The sequence below is a fragment of the Ricinus communis genome, chromosome 2, assembly GCF_019578655.1.
Source record: "Ricinus communis isolate WT05 ecotype wild-type chromosome 2, ASM1957865v1, whole genome shotgun sequence".
In the NCBI taxonomy this organism is placed as follows: domain Eukaryota; kingdom Viridiplantae; phylum Streptophyta; class Magnoliopsida; order Malpighiales; family Euphorbiaceae; genus Ricinus; species Ricinus communis.
This window is the reverse complement of record NC_063257.1, coordinates 9,588,816-9,609,947: the sequence shown is the minus strand read 5'-3', so window position 1 is coordinate 9,609,947 and position 21,132 is coordinate 9,588,816. Positions and strand designations below refer to the sequence as shown.

Sequence of the window (21,132 nt, the reverse complement as noted above, 5' to 3'; positions counted from 1 at the left end):
GCAAATTATTGAAAACCTGGCTGCCTAGTAGTTGTTGAGATTCGTAACTGTGGAACCCAGTGTGTAGGCCAATAGGGTGGAGCTTTGTCTTGAGCATTGGATAACCTTCTTTTGCCCCCATACCACTTATATTTAGAGTTTTATGAACCCAAACATGAATTCATGTGTGATTTGTTTCTTGGTCTTCATGTGCCCCTCTTGCTCCCTAAATAATGTCATTGGGGTTAGGTTGTCTCTAATATGAGTAAAATAATAATCTTTCAAGAGACCCTCAAGATTTCAAATCAATTTTATAAATTATAAACCAAGCAGTAATTTTACTATTTAAAACATATCGGACAGAGCTCTTATGGGTTTGATTTCTACTAATTGCTACAGCATCATACATCCACTTTAGTATTTAGAATCAAAAGATGAGCACTTAATGATACACACCAGGCATCTTGCATAAGCATTTTTAAGTATTATTCTTATATATGCTGAACACACGATCACTTAACTAATCCCTAAATACTATTGCCCCCACACTCTGATGTCAAGAACTGAAGATGTTATTTGTTTCTCTGACCATATTTGAATGCACTACACACTTAGGGCCCAACACCAACACCAAATCATGCATATAAATGGAAGAGAAGGAGAACAAAAGAAAAGCAACTTTCAAGAAGCAGCAAAAAGTAGGGCATTTTCCTATATATATATATATATATATATATATATATATATATATATATATATATATATATATATAAACACTTTTCTTTTATATATATTCAGAGGAGTGACATTCTCTCTGGCCACGTACAAAGTAGCTTCATGACAACCTCAAGAAGAATATATATATATAGAGAGAGAGAGAGAGAGAGAGGTTCCCCATGACAACCCCATCAAAACAAAAACAAAAACAAAAAAGAAAAGAGGCCATACAAAAATTCTTAGCGTGAGTCAGATCCTCCCAAAAAGTAGTTAAACGACAAAAACAAATCCCATAAAGCTGGCCACCATCTCACACACTTCAAATTTTGCACATTCTTTCCTTTTCTCAAATTAAACACCATCTATCTTCCTATACCATGTTACCATTTCCATTAACTAACAACCTTTTACTTTCATCTTCTTCTTCTTCATGATGTTCTTCATCTCCAATGCCATTGGAGATTCCAGTCATTTCCATGCTGGTGAGTTTCTTAGACTTCAATGCTTCATGTTCCCAATCCGTACGGATCAACACAACATACAGAATTGACACAGCACAAGCTACTTGAGCTGAAAGGAGGCCGAACCACAGCCCAGCAAACCCAACATTCAGCCCAAAGGCCAGGCCCACCGCGACCGGGGTACCCACAAAGTAAAACGAGCCCAAATTGATACGGGCCCCAATCGCAGGCCGCGCTGTGCCACGTAGGATTCCGCAGCCAGTTGTTTGCGGGCAATTACCAAGCTCACATAGTCCTATTATAGGCAAAACAGATGCAACTAGTCCTTTAACAAGATTATCCTTAATGAACAAACCAGCCCATCTTTCTCTAAGAATGGCAGTCCATGTAACATTGATGATACCGATGACAAAGGCACAACCTAATGCAACCATGGCTGCTAGCTTGGCTTTGTAAGGCTTACCAGCACCAAGCTCATTGCCTACCTGAAATGTAAGACATTAAAAGACATGCGAGGATATTCATATTTAAGAGCATAACCAATAAAACAAAATACTTCAGAAAAACATTTAATTAATCGTCTCCAGAATTGTGGGATCACAACTTCGACCGTCCATCTGGACAGACTTTAAATTCTTTTCCATAAAAAAGGTAAGATAGAAAAATAAAAAGCAAATTTGATTTCCTTTAATTGGCTGTTAAACAGTATCGTCACATAGCAATAGAATTTGAGCTTTTCAAGAGAAAAGCATTTAAGTGCTTACTTGTCATGTACTAATCATGTCCACAATCACATTACAAGTGTGATCTTAGATTGGGTCCCTAAAGTGATGCAATCACTCAACTGATCAAAAAGCATGACTTTGAAAAGAATATATTCTTTCTTGTGAATTTGCTGATATTAGTTATCATTTCTTCTTTTTAACAGTTTTATGATTATGAAAAATAATACATACATGGTCAAAAGTAAGTTCTCACTACTTAATTACAAGCACCCTTTCTATGTCTGTGCTGTTACAGTATTTACAGAACAATTTCTAGAACACTTGACACCATGCCTAAAACAATTTCAGTACATGTGCAATATTGAAACAGCATCTTCTTCCTTCCATAGAACTCACATCATCCATTCAATAAGAACAATAGTTTTTCAGATTTTATAAAGAAAATAACTTTCTATTTTTGAATTTTGATTTGGAAATTATAGGATTCTTTATGATCATGTATAACTCTTAACTAGAGCATAAATAACCCCTCACTGCCCAAGATGAGCAAATGGCTAGACTCAACACTTTTTCACTTACAAAAAAAGAAAAAGAAAAAAAAAATTTAAAAAAATTACTCCTATAATGCTTTGGGTCCAAAAAGAAAAAATCTTTTCTTGTTTCTTTTCTTTTTTTTTTTCCATGGTCAAGAAAAAAAACAACTCTTGTTTTGATCTGTGCAGCAATCATTCCATCAACTTTTTCCCAAACCCTTTGCCCACATTAAAGGTGTAATGAGATGACTAAGGTGAAAACAATTTCATGGGCCATATTTGACTTGATGAATGGTAACATCACAAGCACACACATACAACATTTAACACGAAAAGAATAATAAACCCAATAGCATGAATCTATGTTATAGTGACCCATCATCAATCAAACATATATAAATACATAAATGCATATGATATGATACAAAATGCAAGCATTGCTGATACTGTAAAGTAGGGGAAAGAAGAAAAAGTAAGGAATGAAAGTGGGGGTCTTTTTTGGACATACATACCCGAGCAGAGACACAGCCAGCAAGGGCCATAGGTACAGTGTACATCATGCTAGTGGTTTGGATCAGTATCCCAGTGGCGGCCACAGCCAGTGTTGGATTAGGCAAGTACCCTGCCATCACTATCACTATCTCATACCACCACCACTCCAAGCAGATCCCTAAACAACTAGGCACTGCCAACTTCAACAATTCTCCAACCCCACCACATACCCCTCCAATATCAACCGTCCATCTCATCTCCCACCGTCCACTTACCCACCATACATACCCTACCATCAAAGCCACCATATTCATGTTAGTCACCACTGATGCCATTGCCACTCCTGGGACTCCTAACCCCATTACAATCACAAGAACATAGTTCAATGGCACATGAAATATAACAGCCAACAATGAACAATACATTATAGGTTGGGTCACCCTTTGTGATCTTAAGAATACCCTTAAAGGTTGTAACAAAGTGTATGTCAAAAGATCAGGTAAGGAGTAAATACAGTAAGTAGCTGCCATTGATGTAATATTTGGATCTTGGCCCATAAAATTCATGATTGATTCAAGATTAATCCATAAAAGACTTATGGGTATGATTGCTACGAAGAGGATTAAGATCATTCTTTGGAGGGAGAGTGAGAGAAGGTCCCAGTTCTTGCAACCATAAGCTTGACTACACACTGGCTCAAGTCCAGAGGCTAAGCCCACAATAACTGAGTAACCAGTGATGTTTGTGAACCCAATAGATAGTGCACCACCAGCTAACTCTAGACTACCCAGTCTGCCCAAGAACATAACTGAGACCACTGCTCTAAAAAAGGCCATTAAATGTGCTGCTGTTATTGGTAAAGCCATACCCCATAGCTCTTTTAGCTCTTCAAGGACCTGTTTAATTGTCAAACCCAATACAAAACAAAAACAAAACCATTTATGTCAATATGAAAACCAAATGTTAAAAAACAAGAAGAAGAAGAAGAAGAAGAAGGATTCAAGCAAGTGTTTCTTCAGTTATTATTACCTGAGAAGCAGAGGGTAGCTTTTGAGAAGGGAAATCTGTGTCTTTCTCAGCCATTATGAACGTAAAGATTTTAACACAAAAGAAAAGGGATTCTGCTTTTCTTTTTTCGCTTGTTTCTTTCAAAAATCTTACTTCCAAGATTATATCAAGAAAATGAAGAAGACTAAAAGATTTTTCTATTCAGAGAGTTAAATAACAAGAACAGGAACAAGAACGAAACCCAAGCCAAGTTTCTAACTTTCTTCAAGAAATGAAAGAGAAATAACCAGAGATTGAGTAACACCCAAACTCTGACTATAAAATGAGTGTAAAAAAAGCGTGGTGGTCTAGAGGTATTTAAAAAGAAGAAGAAGAAGAAGAAGAAGCAGAAGCATTATATAAAAAGATAGTCCAAGAAAGAAAGAGTAAAAAGATGACAAGTAATAGGCAATAGTAGCATAAACATGCTTATCGTTTGCTACTATACATCATTGTTTATAATAATAATAAAAATAGTAACAGCAAATAATAATAATAATAAATTTCAAGAAGATATTTATTTTCTTGATGGGTAGGTTTCATATAATATTGAAAACTACTTATAACAGAGAAGGACAACAAAGACAAGAAAAGAAGTAAGCCCTGTTAATGGCGGCGAGAATCAGAGGGAAGAAAGAAGGAGAAAAGGAAAGGTCAGAGTCTGAGAGAGAGAGAGAGAAAGAGAGAGTTTTTGTTGTAGCAGGAAACAGGGTCTTTTCTATCTGATTAAACAGCGAACGAGGAAGGTAAAGGGGGAGGGGATACAGAGAGAAAGAAGGAAACTGGTAAAAAAGTCAGTTTTAGGACAGTCAAAACGTTTCATTATTTACCTTCTCTTTTTAAAACCCTTTTTTAATTATTGGAATAGGGATGTAATTTTGCTTATTTGGAGGTTAATCAGGGTTTTTCTAGTGGCTAATCCAATTTACTACTCTAGAAGTCTTAGTTGTCAGATAAATCTTATATTTTGCTGTCATTTCAGATTTAGTGTATAATTCTAATTTTTAAATTTAATAATATATTTGATATTAATTTTATTTCTAGTTTCGGATAAAATTATTAACTAAAATTTACTAACGTGGCTATAATTTAATAAAAATAAATATGTTAACATTAAAATTATTAATTTATCCATGATAAAAAATAATGTCTTTTAAATAAAAATAAAATGATCTAATATTAAGTATTCTTTTTTATATTTTACTAATCTTAATTCGAGTCTAAAAAAAATTAACAACTCAATCTCTTATTATTTTTTAATTATCTTTTACATTATTTATTTTAATAGCTGGAAGTATTTTAACCTTTTAAAGTTTTCAAAATTTTAATCCAAATGGTAAAAGAATACTAAATTCTTATATTTTATCATTAAAATTGTGTTACGTCAATGAATTTTAAATAATAATTTTATCATCGGTATCAGAATAAATTATTATTATTATTAAAAAACACAAACTATATATAAAAATAAAAATATATATATAACTCATAATTTATTTAGCAATTAATCATGTTTTAAATATTAGTTTGACATATAAGTTAATCTTAAGCAATAATATATTGAAAAAGATCTAAACAAAATTGAATTGAGTGTAAAATTTTAGATACTTTTTATATATTTAATTAATTTATTGGGTTGTATTAGAGGATACATACGAGCTTCATCTAATCAAATAAAAAAATATAAAAATTTACAAAATAAAGAATATAAAAAATTATATTAAAAATTTATTATATACTCTATGTAAATAACATTTTTAATTATACCGACAAATATTTTTCTGATTATTTATAATATAATATCAGTAGATAATTAATTTCAAAATAACCAATAATTATTATATTTGTTTCAGAAAAACAACTGTTAAAGAAATGAAAGAATACAAAACTTTAACCTTTAAGAGAAAACTTCATCAGACAAAATCTCACAAAATAATTAAAAAAAAAGTGATATAATAGGTAAAATCCAATAAGTACAATGAGAATCAATGCATTTACATAAAATGTAACAAATTAAATAGCTAAAGAAATAAAAGACCCCAAATTTTGGTAATTCTTTTCTTTTTTTGCCAAATATAGTTATTACATATTAGGGGAAGACAGATTGTATGAACATTACACTTTATTATAATTCCTACACATTCAGGATTCATAATTAATTTTGAATTCCATATTTATTTAAGACTTTAAAAGAAATTTCTTAAAAATAGTAAATTATGAATCAGAAAATTAACTTTTCTTTTAATTTTATACTGTCAGCATCCTTTTTTCGAATCCGTAGCTCACACGTACTTATTTATTAGTAACATATTTCTTTATATTAATTTTATTACATCCTTAAAGAAATTCCCCATTTGCAGATTTTTGTTCTTTTTAATTTGTGGGTACAAAGAATACGAACCTCAGTGATAAATAATTCATAATATTGTTTAATATATAGTGTTGTTGTTAGTGATACATTAGGTGTCAGTGTGACAGAGTGCGGCTCTCTCAGGCATAGAGTCTCTGTTACGAGGTGGCGGGCTCATGCTCTGCATCTGAACTGCCGGCTTGGGTGCTTGGACCAGCTGGTGGCTGCCTGAGCTGCTCTCATGCCTTTCTCTGCCAATTGGACATTATCATTATTTTTCTTTTTCCTCCTTTTCTTTTTAGTTTTTCTTTTTAATGTACTAATGTTGTTTTTATATACTATGATTTTACAAAATAGTAGAAATCTGTGATACTGGAATACTAATCACATAATAATAATAATAATAATAATAATACATTAAAATACTGATTTGTAAAAATATTAAGTCATATTTATTATTTTTTTATTTATTATTTTATTTATTATTTATTTTTCTTATTCTAATTAAGTTTATTGTTCATATATTGTAATTGAATCATACAATGTCGATTATATGTGTTAATCTTTTACTCAATTAATAATAATAACAATAATTATTTAAATAATAATTCGGTTCCAGAATTCTTAAAAAGAAGTGATATGAAGGGGATATATATATATATATATATATATATATAAGCCCTAGTAATGAAGAGTTTTTAAACAATTGTTAAGGAAAAGAACTCATACATAAAATTAAATATATTCAATTTAAGTTCTTTCAGAGCTCTCTAAATTTATGCGTAAGTGTCAAATACACCTAATTTAACTTTTTAAGTAAATAGCCTCACGAACTTGTATTCGGATATCAAATACATCCAGTTTAAATTTTAAAAATTGTAACATTAGATTTTTAGATTTTAATTAAATTTTAAAAATTAAAAATAATATTTATTTTAATAATTTATAAATATAATATATAGTCCAGCGTTATATAAAAGCATATCTAAAAAATTTAAAATTTTAATTTTCTAAAAATTAAATAAGTCGGATTTCAACTTTTTTAATAAATAGATTCATAACTTGTCATTCTTTTATCAATTAAATTTAAGTTTTAAAATTTTACCAAATATGTTCTTATATAACACGTCATTAAATATTCTATCAGTAAATTAATAAAATAAATAAATATTATTTTTATTATGGATTAAAATATTTTATACTATAAATCTAAGAACTCATTTAATACATAAAACAGAAGTAGAAACAAAAAAATAAGATAATATATCATGTAAATTTTTTGATATATATATATATATTTTATTATTTTATTCCCTACTAATGCGCAATACCAATGAAATTATGAATTTAAAATATAAAAAAACTTCACAAAAGTATTTATAAATAAATAAAAGAATAATAAAAACATTTTTTATTAATTTATTTATTTTATTCATTTACCTATAATCGCTGCGCAAGTTCTGGAATTGGAGACAAATAGGAAGATGGAAACCAAATTCTGAGGACCCCAAATGAAACCAGTCGAATAATGTTTTGGTTTTTTTTTAACAAATCTAATCTAATCAAATCAAATCAAATAAAGAAAAACTTCACTTTTTTTTTTTAATTTGGGATTAAACATATTTAACTTCACTAATCAGTAACAAAGAACATGATTCTCTATAACTAATTCAGCTAATGAGTAAAAGTGAGTAATTAAGGATTAATTAAACGTCAATAGTATTGAACATCAGTTTTCAAAAATTGAACCGGTGATTGAAGTAGTTAAGAATCCAATTACCAATTTACGGTCCAACCAATCCGAACTAATTTTTATTTTTTTTTTAAATTTACCTGATTGAACTATTCAAATTCTAATTAACTGAATTTTAAAATTTAATAGAACTAATTAAATTCAGTTCGATTTTTAAAACAATGCTAAACAAGTCTAAAATGCATTTTGGAAGGTATTCATAATTCAAGAGAGAGCATCATATACTACATGAGCATAAGATTAGACTTGTACGTTTTTTTTTTAGCATGCAAAAGACGTTCTTGATGTTTGTTTATACTCAAATTCATTAAGGTACAAAATTAAGTGACATATCCACTATATCAATGTCATCTTAAAAAAATGATATTATTATTATTATGTAATAACAATAATAATAATAATAAATTATACAAATATGTTTATTTTTTTCCAATATTATTTAATAATATTTGGTAAAAAGCAATGGCTATAGTTAGGTATGAAAATGGAACTTATGCTAAACAACCCTAAAGGGCATCTGATTAAAGAAAGATAAAAGTTGATTTAGAAAAAGATTAGGGCATGAGAAGAACCAACAAACAAACTTTATCCTCATTGTCGAGATCTTACATTAATTAAATAAAAAATCATAATCCGATTCTAAGGTGCTCTAATATAATATTAATCCCACAATGACTGGAATATTATTATTATTTTTTCAGTCAATATATAAACAAATAATTCTATAGGTCTAATTTTATATTTAATATTTTTATAAAAAAAATTATTGATTAATAAAACATAGATTTTCATTTTTTATATTAAAGAAGAAAAAGATTTTGAATGGCCCTTTCTAGCCACGAAAAAGGTGATTTAATGCCCCATCATTTGCCACATAAAATTTGTACATAGCTCCAAATAAGTGGTTTGGCACGACTAATTATATAACATATGTTTTACTTATTGCTCTTCTCACATTTTTTTAATAATATAAGAAATATCAAATTCTAATTATTACTTTTTTTAGTTATTAATATGACTGGAAGTTATATATTTATAGTGAAAGTTCGGTTAGCTATCGACTATTATATCATTTATTAATATTTTATAATAAAATTATGATATGTCGTCTTTTGGGTGAAATATAAAATTTGATTGAGATTAACATTAATTATAACTAATGGTAATTTCAATCAATGTTTTTCTTAAACTATCCTTTTCTCTTCTCTTATAATTAATGTTAATTTCAATCAAACTCTATAATTGGCAATTTTAACATTAACTAAAAGAGAAGAGGATAGCTTAGGGATATTGTTTCTTCTTTTTTTAAAAAAAAAAAAAAAAAGAAGACTGTTTCTTTACAATATCATTCTCATATTTTGTAGCTTGAAGCATGCAAATTAGTCTTTGTCTTGTCATAAAAGAGGCATGGATCGTAAAAGTCAATTAAATTGCATGGGGATGTTAGAACTTTTAATTAATCATGACTCAAAGAGATATGAGTTAACATTGCATTATTTGTTATAAATTGAGAGCAATAAATTAATTAAAAGTTAGTCTGATAAATTTAAAATATATTGGGTATAACTTTTACGGATAGCAAAATAATACTAAAGAGTTATAATGTAATTGTATAGTAAAACATTAGTTAAGTTGTAAAAGATTCTTATCATTTCATCCATACAATTTTAATCGGAAAAGTGTGATGATTATATTTTATGACCATATCCTTTCTTACATTGACTAGCTAATATAGCCTAATACTAATATAAAACATGATCTATAAACAACCCATTGCTAGGTACTAAATAATGCAAATCATTATCATACATAATGTGGAAGACAAAAAGCTCTTTACTTATGTTTGTACATGTTCCTTCCCTAGTCATCACAAAAGGTTGCCTAATAATGAAAAGTTAATCCAAAATCTATGGCCAAAAGAACAACCTATAGCATATATATATATGGCTCCACGTGAGGGTATGGGTAAACCAATTATCTATTACTCTAATCCCTTTCAATTTTCTATAGAAAGGCCAAACATCAATTGCAATTTTCTAACTCCAATTATGCAAAGCATTTTATTATTTTGCACTAAAACCCTCTTGCAGGAACACAACCTATTCATTTCTTTTGCTCTTAGGAGCATGGCCTACGAGTCCACCATTTTAATTGTCATTATAAACTAAGCCTTACTCTCTTTTTTTTTATTATTATTAAAAAAATAAAAAATTAGTTATTTTTTGTTATTAATTTATGAATGTAATTAATATTTTAACTGTAATATTAGGAAAAGAGAAAAAGTCTTGAAATAGTAGAATTTTTATTAAGAAAGACTTCTAAATAGTTGACATAATATATAAGTAGATGATTAACTATTGTAAACCAAAGATTGAGATTCAAATAATTTAATTTTAAAATAAATAGTTAATACTAAAATAATATGGTTCACCATGTTAATCCAAATTTAAAATGAATATCTAATGCATACATATGTTTTATGTGATATTATTGGCTAAATTTTACATTATTGTTTATTAGATTCAATGGCTGATATGTGCAAATCATTATTTATTAAAGTGATCATGCTTCTTGCTTGGCAGCTATTAACACTATTTGACACCCAAATAATTTGCACCACTAGCAAGCAACAAAGGCATCATTATCATGGAAATGAACAAAAGTGAAATTGGAAAAGAAGAGAAAAAAAGCCTTCTTTCTCAACTAATGGAAGATTGGGCCAATGCTTGATTACCAAAAAAGAAAGTAATGATAATAACAATAATAAAATATAATAAATTAGGCCCAATGGTACAGCTCTCTCACACCATAAAGCATTTGAAACCAGCCTGCTGTGTTTATTTTTCCCCCACGTAATTGCTAAAAGAAAAAAAAAAAATGGTATTTTGGAGTTTTCTTTTTAATAAATTCACTGTGTGCTTTTTTATTTTTTCTAAATTTAGATAACAACATATTTTATTTTCCATCAATTTTAATATTACAATTAAATTATAATTTAAATTTAATGACATATCAAATTTCAATGAATATTGAATTTCTTTTTAAAAGAAAGCGGAAAAGAGACAAAAAAGAAAAAAAAAAAAGAGATTGAAAAGAAAAAAGGAATTAATAAGAGAAAATTATTTTGTATAATTCAGATATATATCTCTTTGCATTACAATTCTAATGTCATCATCATCATCATCTTCTTTTCTAATCTCAATTTTGTTGATTTAATTGCAAAAAGAAAAAAATAATAATTTTTAGGGTTTTCTTTAACTTAATCATTTCTTAATTATAGTAGTATCATATATTATTTTTAAAATTATTACAATTATATAAACATAAACAAAATTCGATAAAACTATACTAATATAGCGAATTACCACTTAGTAAAACATACCGTTCTTCTTTTTTCTTCATCTCTCGATTACATTCAAAATAAAGATCCTAATTAGACCTCTAAATTTTTCTCAACATAGTCACTATTCATTAAATTCAAGCTTTATTGATTTTAGCTTTGAAATAAGTATTACCATTTATTATCATTTTCTTTCTTGTTTTTCAAAATGATGGCATTCGCTCCAGATTCATCACCACAATAAGAAATTCCATTTGTCTTCATTAAAGGCAGCCTAAATATATTTATCAAGAAATTGATATCGACAAGACATGTCGCCAGGAATTGAGAGACAACTGTTTACCCGGTGGCTCGATGGCAGCGGCTCGGATTTGTTTATCTACAACTTAGAAACTTAGCCGATATAAAACTATATGATAACATTTTATTTTTTGGAGGGAAGCTTAATATAATTGCGATGAATGTGTGGGTAATTATCCGAGTTGGTACTATAACTTTCATTATGTTTCCATTTTATACAGATTTTTTAATCTTTATTCTTTTTGGTGTTAGACATTTTATTTTAATTTTAAATTGAATTATCTATAGAGATTTCAGTCAATTTTAGATGATATGTCAGCCACGATAAAAATATAGACGCTACATAAACAATTTAATTAATTATGATTTGAATCAACATGCTAATCAGAATGCATATGTCTCGTATATTGATTCGAATTATAATTAATTAAGCTTTCTAGTGATATTGGTGTTCAACGTAGCAAATTCTAATAACATATACATATTATGGCTGACACATCATTAAAAGTTTACCGAAATTCCTTCAAGTAACTCGGTTTTAAACTAGAATAGAGAATTTGATACTAAAAAGAAGAAAAAAAATAGAACAAGATAGAAATATAGTCCAATCTGTTAGTGGTAAATAGGATAATTATCCTGAATGTGGTAGTAGTGGCCTGTGTACATTAGGGGTGTTTTTGCTCTCCAAATATTCGATGAGATGCCTAATTCAGGCAAGTATCATTACTCTTGCATATAATAAATTATTAAAGGTACTGCTTTTTTTGTTTGAAGTTATTATGCTTATTCAGCAAAACTTTAAGCTAAATTATAATTATTTTTTCAAGACAAAGTTTTCACTTTTCACTTTTTGTTTGGAAAGGAGAAAATGCAAGGAGAAAAATACATTCGAGTTTTAAAATATTGGATTCATTTTATTCTCATTAATTTAAAATAAAGAGCGGTGTTGTGATACATTTAGTTATTTTTTTTATTTTATTATTTGGTTTCATAGAAAGCGAAAGAATTCTATTAAATATTTAGTTTACACAAAATGAGGAGTTTTGGAATTAAGATGGTGGATGTATGACGTGGAGCCTAAGTGTGTAAGTAAATCTGATTGCCATATCGGACTAAATTCACTAAAATTTAGTTATGTGTATTGAATTGTACTTTTTTTAAAAAGTGACGTATAATATTGCTATACTTAAAAAGATATAATTAAATTAAAAAAAATATCAAAATTCATATATGTTTTAACAATTAAGCCTTTTTTCTTTTAATCTCATATTTTGTTTAACCATACGCCAAAACCAATTCTCCAATATTTATCATTTGTTGCATCTTATCCAATGCTTATTTTCTTCAAAAATTAGATAATTTTATTTTTTTATGGGCAGTCTAATTAGTTGTGAAAGTTGAGATCTAGTAATGAAAAAATGGATTTCAATTTTGACCCTTATAATTGTAATTTTTATTTCAATTGATATTGTGATTGAGACTAAGTAGTAGGAATAAGAATGGAAAATTGAGATTAGTGAAGAGTTGAAAGAGATTCAAGGTAAGAAAAAGAAATCAGAGTCATAATTAGTTTGTGGGTTAAGAGAAAGAAAAGGGGAGGCAAAAAAGGATATGTGGATGTGGATGTTGACAATAATGTAAGTTTGGTTTTATATGATGCATTTCAATATCATGGTTATTCCATTATTAACTAGTGATTAGCTTTATGGAGTATTGTGCTCAAGTTGGTGAAAAGGAATAGAAGAAGAGGAACAAGTATTGTTGAGATGGATTGATTGATTGATGTAAAAGAAAAAAGAAGAAGTAATCATTGATGATTTCGCGACTTAATTATCGAATTATTTTTTTTTAGATATTTTTAGTAAAAAAACTATTATATTAATAATTTTAAATTTTATTATTATCATATAGTTATTCAATAATAAAGAATCACCCAATTATAGAATTACAATTTCTAGCTCCACCAAGCATTATAGAACAAGTATATGATGATAGTAAAAAGATTGTGCATTGAAGTTGCCTTAGGCTAATGCAATGTATAATAGAGAATCTTGAAAATGCAGTGAAGGTAAAAGCAATGACAAGTTCCACATTCCCTTCTTGACAGCCCTAAAGCCAGGTTCATAGCTCCACCTTAGAGCTTATAAAAAGCAATAATGCTTTTCATTTTCAAGAAGAAAAAATTATACCTAATAGCAACCATTTTTATTTTATTTTATTTATTTACTTATTTATGTTCAAGTTCAATCAAGGTTTTATTAGAACACTATCATCCAGAGTTTGTCTAATCGAGTATCAAAATTTAGCCCATTTTCTCCGGCTGGATCATTTCACGGAAAGGATTCAAATCTCAACCAATTAAATATATATATGTATTTATTTTTTTTTCAATTCTCGGCTTATTTTAGATTTAATTTGATAAAAATTAACTAAAATGTATTAAGTTTAAATTAGTGAAACTTGATTAATTAGCTTATAGAAACTATTTTACAAAATTATAAGTGAATAATAAAAAGATCTGCGATTTGACTAGAAAAAAATATTTTTATTTTGTTTTAGTAATTAAATGTACTTGTAGTTGTAATTTCCTAAAGATCATATGTTATGCCACTGGTAATTAAAAATGTAAATTTTATTAAATGTATTACAATCTTTTGTATTATATGTTTTGTGAAGTAATAAATAATCATATTTACAACTCATGAACCAAATTTAAATTTATAAATAAAATGATAAATGAATTAAGTTTGTATGACTTTGTAGCTGCAGTATGTCCCTCTTGGGTTGGGCTTCCACTTGTGGGCTGGGCTTTTGTTAAAAGACTCGCTACTGGATTTATAACTTTTGTGGAATTCACGTATCCGTAGGGATTGCAGCCAACGGGTAGTTTTGGCTATTCCATCCGAATCAATCTAACACACAGATAATAAAAAAATAAATTTAGAATGAATTTGAAACTTTATTTTGTTATTTCTGTCGAATTCGGATCAAATTTAGATTTGATTTTACGCTTATCCGTTACTCCAACCGGATTATATTAAATTATAATTTATTTTTTATTAAAAAATTATTTTATATTTTATTAAATTTATGCCTGGATTGTATTATTATATTAAATATTTTAACATTCAATATTTAGATTTGATTAGTTTATAATTTATATTTTATATTTAAATTATTTTTATTAATATATTTTAAAATTTAATTATTGTAAATATGCTTGGTAAACAAATATCTATTTAGTTATTTAGATGTTTATATAAACGAATAGGATACCTGATACTTATTCAAATACTAATAAATATATTTAATATTATTTAATTTAAATAAATTTTAATCAGGTTCGAATAGTATGCGGGTATTTCTATTTAAATTTAAAATAGATTTGAGTAATAAAAATAATTTTTTAAACAAATTTAGAATTAAGATACATCTTTTTTAATCAGATTCAGATTCGGATACTATTTAAATAGGTGAATATCTTATCGATTGCCATTTATATGTTTATGCCTTTTATATTCAAATTAGGAGTGCTAATAAAATCAAATAAATTATAAAATTGATTTAAGTTAAAAAATTAAATGGATAAAATAGATTTATGTACATTTTAAATCATTATATAAAATTTAATATAATAAGAAACTAAAAAATTTAGTTAATTGTAAAGTAAATATTAATTAACTGTTAATGCTTAATCAGTGTTAACAATTTAAATCCAAAATTAATAAATTGATATTTTTTTTATAAATTAAAATGATCAACAATTAATTAACAAAATCATATTCATTGCTATGTATAATATATTCACTAATTATAATTTGACAAAATAGATAAGTAAACCAAAGCATACATTGTGTATTTATGTATTTAATACAAAAAAAAAAACAATAAACAAATGAACACCAAAAATCAGGACCCATACCAATAAATATTACATCTTCAAAATCCGTTAGTCAAAGTTATTTACTTCACACTTTGAAATGCAATATGTTTTAACATATGACAAAATAAAAAAATAAAAAAATAAAAAAATTAGTGTCAGCTAGGCATTTGGTAGGCATGTTAAATGATTCAAAATATAAATGTAATTAATAAAATTACCAACAAAATACATAAATATAAAAAGAACACAAAAAGTTATTATTAAATACATTTTTTCTGAAGAAATTTATTAACTAGGCCTTACTTAAATCAATACATATAAGTATGACTTTTCAAGATCGAGGGACCAGTATTTAGACTGGCAGGTGTGGTTCCATGTAGTGTACACCTGTAAATTTTGCACATTCTTCCTGATTTCTAACTAATCCTGAAAAACCCCATAATAGAAATCTAAGCTTTCGTCATTCTTTTTGTAGTTTTAGGAAATTATTTGTTCAAGAATGGCTTCTCTGTCTACTTCAACTTCTTTTAACAGTAACCTTAAAGGGTTTATTCTCGCTGTTCTTTCTGGTATTTTCATTGGGTCAAGCTTTATTATCAAGAAAATTGGCCTCCAACGTGCTGGGGCATCTGGCACTAGAGCTAGTGAGTGATAAAGGCTTCAACTTTTTCATGTTTTAGTTTTTTGCAGTTTCTTTGAATTGCTTTTTCTGTTTCTAAATTCTATGCGATTTCAAGGTTCTGGTGGATATGGATATTTGTTAGAGCCACTCTGGTGGGTTGGAATGGTGACTAGTAAGTTTTGCAGTTATTGAATTTAATTTAAAGTTTCTTAATGGTAATTGTTTTGGGAAATTTATTAAGGTATTTGTTCTTTCTTACAGTGATTGTTGGGGAATTTGCTAATTTTGTGGCTTATATTTTTGCTCCTGCTGTACTTGTAACTCCACTTGGGGCAATAAGCATTATTGTTAGGTAAAAGGATTAATTTTGTAGCAAATCTTTATGGCATATGTTTAAGTGAGCAAGGATAGAACATTGCAGTGATATATGATGAATTCAAATCCAATGTGCAACCTTAGTTCTGTGCTTTCAATTTTCTTGAACTATATGCAGACCCTGATTTTTGGTTGTCTCCTTTCTTTCCCCAGTGCTGTTTTAGCACACTTCTTCTTAAAGGAGAAAATGAAGAAACTGGGCATGGTAGGGTGTCTTCTGTGTGTAGTAGGGTCTACATTGATTGTGCTTCATGCTCCCGGTGAACACAGTCTGACTTCAGTGGATGAGATATGGGAATTAGCGACTCAGCCTGGTGAAGTTTTGACGTATTTATTGCTGTTTTTCATTTGGTCTTCTGATTAAATTTATATGTTTTGCTTATTTATTTATTTATTCATTTATTTTTGTTTTACAGCATTTCTTCTGTATGTGGCATCAGCAATAGCTGTAGTCCTGGTGCTGGTTTTGTATTGCGAGCCACGATACGCTCAGACAAACATGATGGTTTACATTGGCATATGCTCTGTAATTGGTTCTTTGACGGTTAGTTTCTTTAAATAAGGCATGATGATTGCAATTAATGAAATTTTTATGTATGCCTTACATTATCTGAACTCAATGATGCCATGTAGAACTCATTGCTGCTTCTGATTTATGCAATTCGACCTTCCTTGAAGGATGATTCTGATATGAAATACTTACAACCTTTTTGCAGGTTATGAGTATTAAAGCCATAGGAATTGCGATAAAACTAACAATAGAGGGTTCGAGCCAGGCGGCACACTTCCAGACATGGGTTTTTGCAATGGTTTCAATTAGTTGTATAATAATTCAGCTCAATTATTTGAACAAGGTTAGTATCACTTTTTCCTTCTTTTTTCTCTTTTTCCCCTCACTTTTCTTACAATATTATTTGTTAAAATAGAGACTTAAGCTCTGTAATTAGTACCTCAGACAGTGTGCGTAAAGTTCAGTGTGGCAGCTTCAGCTTCAGCTTCCTACTTGCATTTAGTTTATAGAAACCCTTAAAACTTTTGGAGTGGAAATTCTTATAATGCAGTTCAGATGTATATCTTTCGTGTCAGTGATATAGTTTTCTTCTCCTTCTAAAGCCATTATTAGGTTAATACAAAAAGGCATGACTTTTTATTTACTAATTGTTTCCCCTTTGGAACATGCTAGGTGTGTGGCTACCTATCAACAATAAAACCAGACCTTAGACTGTCAAATTGTGCAGGATATTGTGGCAATGCAAGAAACATATATGCTTTAGACTTTATGTACCTAAATAATTGTTTTTTTGTATCCCTTATATTTTATGACTAATCGGTCATGGATGCTCACAACCCATTTCATAAATTATGCAGAATGAATAACTGAGGATCCAGCCCACTGGCATATGGACTTTAATTATGAAATTAGTGGGAGGATTTTAATATCAACTTTAGATTAATGGGATGACTTAAAGAGTTTCTATCTAGTAAGCTCTGATTAGGCTTGTTACAGGAAGCCCGTTTCTCTAATTTTCTTGTTGGCTTAAATATACATGTGTTCTGTAGGACACATCATTTTTCTGTTTGTTCTCATTTAAAGCTATATTTGGATCTCACCTAACTGAGAATTTGCTGTGATATATCTGATCAATGATAATTCCTTCTCCCTCATTACTATAAATATGCTCTCACACACTTCATTTGAGGATTTTGGCTCTTCTTCATTTTATCACTCTACCATCACTTTTCTCGAATTGTATTACATCAATACATTTAACCCAGTTTTTAATTCTTTCTAACATTCCTTATATGTTCCGATGTTTCATATTAATAGTCATCCTTTAATTCTTCTTAATGAGCAGTGCTCCTCCTACTATAGTAATTTCCTTACACTACAAACGCCCTGGAAAAGTCTCTCTTGTATTCTTTTATTATTACATTTCTGCACCTGCCATGTGGCACCTAAAATCAACCAAGACTGCCACTCCACTTGAAGAAATTCTATTATCTATGAACTAAAAACTGCTGTCTTCCATTATCTTGTTCTTCTGGCAACAAATTTATCCGTTTTTAAATTTTCTGCAAAGCCTTAGGTTGCTTCAGTCTTCACCCAGTGGTGTCATCTGGCAAACTGAGGAAGCTGGGATCCCTTAAATAACCATTCAATATTTTGGGCTGTTATATTTTTTGCATGTTTATACAAAATTAGTTTCACAGTAGTTGGGTGCTGATTTTGAAAATAATGGAACTGGATGTACCAGGCTTTGGACACATTCAACACTGCAGTTGTTTCTACAATCTACTATGCTATGTTCACATCACTCACTATTCTTGCCAGTGCCATTATGTTCAAGGTATCTTTGATTCTTTTATCGAAGTCTTTACCTTTTCACTTCCGATTTTAATGTGTTTCTTTCCTGTTATTTTTAGGACTGGTCTGGTCAGAGTGCCAGCAATATTGTCTCTGCGCTTTGTGGATTTATAACTGTTCTGTCTGGCACTATAGTTTTGCACAGTACAAGAGACCGAGTTCCAGCGGCAACAGGTATTTGCAGATTAACTTGCACCTTGCACTTACTACTTTTGGGTGTATTTCATGCATGGCTATTTTCAGTTTTGAATTAATGATGCTTGGACAACTGGAAAATAGTTTCTAATTATTATCATGGACTGGCCATTTTTATGGATTGGCTCAAAACAGCACTAGCTTTTATACTATATAATGACTTTCTAAATATTCAAATTTTATAAATCAAATTACTGATGTGATAGGCATGCTGTACTTTAAATCCAGCAGATATTGGGAGCATTTTATCAAATATTGTAACAATCTCACTCATATTTTGGATAAATATTCAATTTTGAATGGTTCATCCATAAATGAGCTATAGATTTCCAACCACTTCAAATTTTAGTCCATGATGTGTGGATATCTTGTTAACTATAATGATTTGTTCAATATAAGTTGGATTATACTAGGTTATGACATAAAAAAAAGAATGTTTTTAATGTCTCCATCCTTCATATAAAAGTATTTCGGACTTTCCACAATCTTCCTTGTGTATTTCTGGAATTTATACATGTGTTTGCTCATTAATAAGTTTAAAATGTCCAAGAAGTATATTGCAATTTTTCAAGATAGCAGGGGAACAGCTGCATGTTTTCACACCTGGCAATCATAAGATTTTAGGCACATATCTACCATGGTCCAGTCTTCTTTATTCAATTTCATTACATTGAAAAATACTGTGGATATATCCACAATGTGCAGATATCTATTCATTCAATTCTCCTCAAGTCTCGTGGCTTTACATAAATGGAGATGCTTGGAAGGAGAAAACCGATTATGAGCTATCCCCTGATTTAACTGCAATGCTTAAACAAGATCATTTCAAATAAGATAAAGATATCTGGATCTACTTGTGTCATCTCTGCACCTCCTGGAAAACATGAAGCAAAAGATGGAAAAATCTCCTTGTTATGCATTTTTGAAGAGTGAAATTGTCCGTGACATTTGATTTTATCGAGGCATTCAATTCATTCGTTTGAGGTGTAACGGATAGTGGTGCAGGCCAATATCTCATGGTAATGATCTTGATTTTTCCGTTGCCTTCTGTAAGCGCCTGCTTCCGCTTCATGTAGCTTTATTTATAGCTTTGTTGGGCTGCAACCTGTTCTTTCTGCCACAGGTCTCTATCTATTTCCAATGTACAGTCTGCCCACCAGCATGAGAAACTGTAAGAATGATCTACTACTTTCCTTTTGATGAGAGACATTTTACTTAAAGATTTTCATTTGTTACCATTCACTCGATGCTTGCATTTTGTCATCGATCTGGGGGGTAAAGGAAAAGCTGCCATTTTTGCAACCCTGTAAACATAAGTTCTTTTTTTGCGTATATAGCGGACTCCTACATCTTTGGAATTGTTCATGATTGTATTGCTTTTAATTTTTGGACATGTATATAATATATCTATACATTATTCTTAAGCTACCTTTCTATGCCAAGTGACTGTTAGTTGACCTATTTTTCAATAAATAGAGTATTCTTGTTGATTATAGATAAAATACAGGGCAATCTTACCCTGTCCCGAAACTGAAGAATAGTAAGCAAAATATGAACTTTGAACTTTTGGTAAGAGAGAACATGATATCATATCAAATTACTACCCAGTTTTACAGCTCAAGCTTATAAGTAAAACCCCTGAGGATAGTTTTGATATCTTTAGCAATGACCAAGAACCTGCTTCCATGGTAAGTCAACCATTGAGACTCTGCCACAAGGTCTTGACTCTTGAAATCTACTTAATGGTGATTTGGCCTCACTATTACCCACAAAATTCTTCTCTTCTGATGATGTTGCAGAATCCAGAACTAGAAATGCATCTTAATTATTGTATGAAAGACAATCTTTGTAAACTCTAACAGCTGAATTGTGGAAGTAATTGTATATGGTTTAACTAGACATTTTGTGCACGGGGAAGAAGGCAAGCACATGTATTATTGCAGGTGGGGCACTTACCTCAGGCTGAAATTTGTGCTAACTGTTATTCATAATAAT

General features: G+C 29.4%; 2 protein-coding genes across 3 annotated transcripts; one reads left to right on the top strand and one right to left on the bottom strand.

Moving 5' to 3' along the window:
* Window positions 1-703: 703 nt before the first annotated feature.
* Window positions 704-4,669, bottom strand: LOC8258914 (protein DETOXIFICATION 54). Its single transcript, XM_048371499.1, has 3 exons — window positions 3,937-4,669; window positions 2,928-3,803; window positions 704-1,642 (listed from the first exon to the last, which is right to left on the bottom strand). Exons 1-3 carry the CDS (start codon window positions 3,988-3,990, stop codon window positions 1,067-1,069), a joined length of 1,506 nt encoding a protein of 501 aa, XP_048227456.1. The 5' UTR covers window positions 3,991-4,669; the 3' UTR covers window positions 704-1,066.
* Window positions 4,670-15,785: 11,116 nt separating this feature from the next.
* LOC8273035 (probable magnesium transporter NIPA6) lies at window positions 15,786-20,561 on the top strand. Of its 2 annotated transcripts, XM_002533261.4 has the most exons (9): window positions 15,909-16,224; window positions 16,318-16,374; window positions 16,464-16,554; window positions 16,731-16,891; window positions 16,994-17,121; window positions 17,294-17,431; window positions 18,833-18,925; window positions 19,002-19,116; window positions 19,843-20,561. In XM_002533261.4, the coding sequence occupies exons 1-9, from the start codon at window positions 16,080-16,082 to the stop codon at window positions 19,968-19,970; spliced, it is 1,056 nt and encodes a 351-aa protein (XP_002533307.2). In that variant the 5' UTR covers window positions 15,909-16,079; the 3' UTR covers window positions 19,971-20,561. The 2 variants fall into 2 exon arrangements, with proteins under 2 accessions (XP_048227315.1, XP_002533307.2); XM_048371358.1 differs by lacking the exon at window positions 18,833-18,925 and having other exon boundaries at window positions 15,786-16,224.
* The last annotated feature ends 571 nt before the right edge of the window (window positions 20,562-21,132 follow it).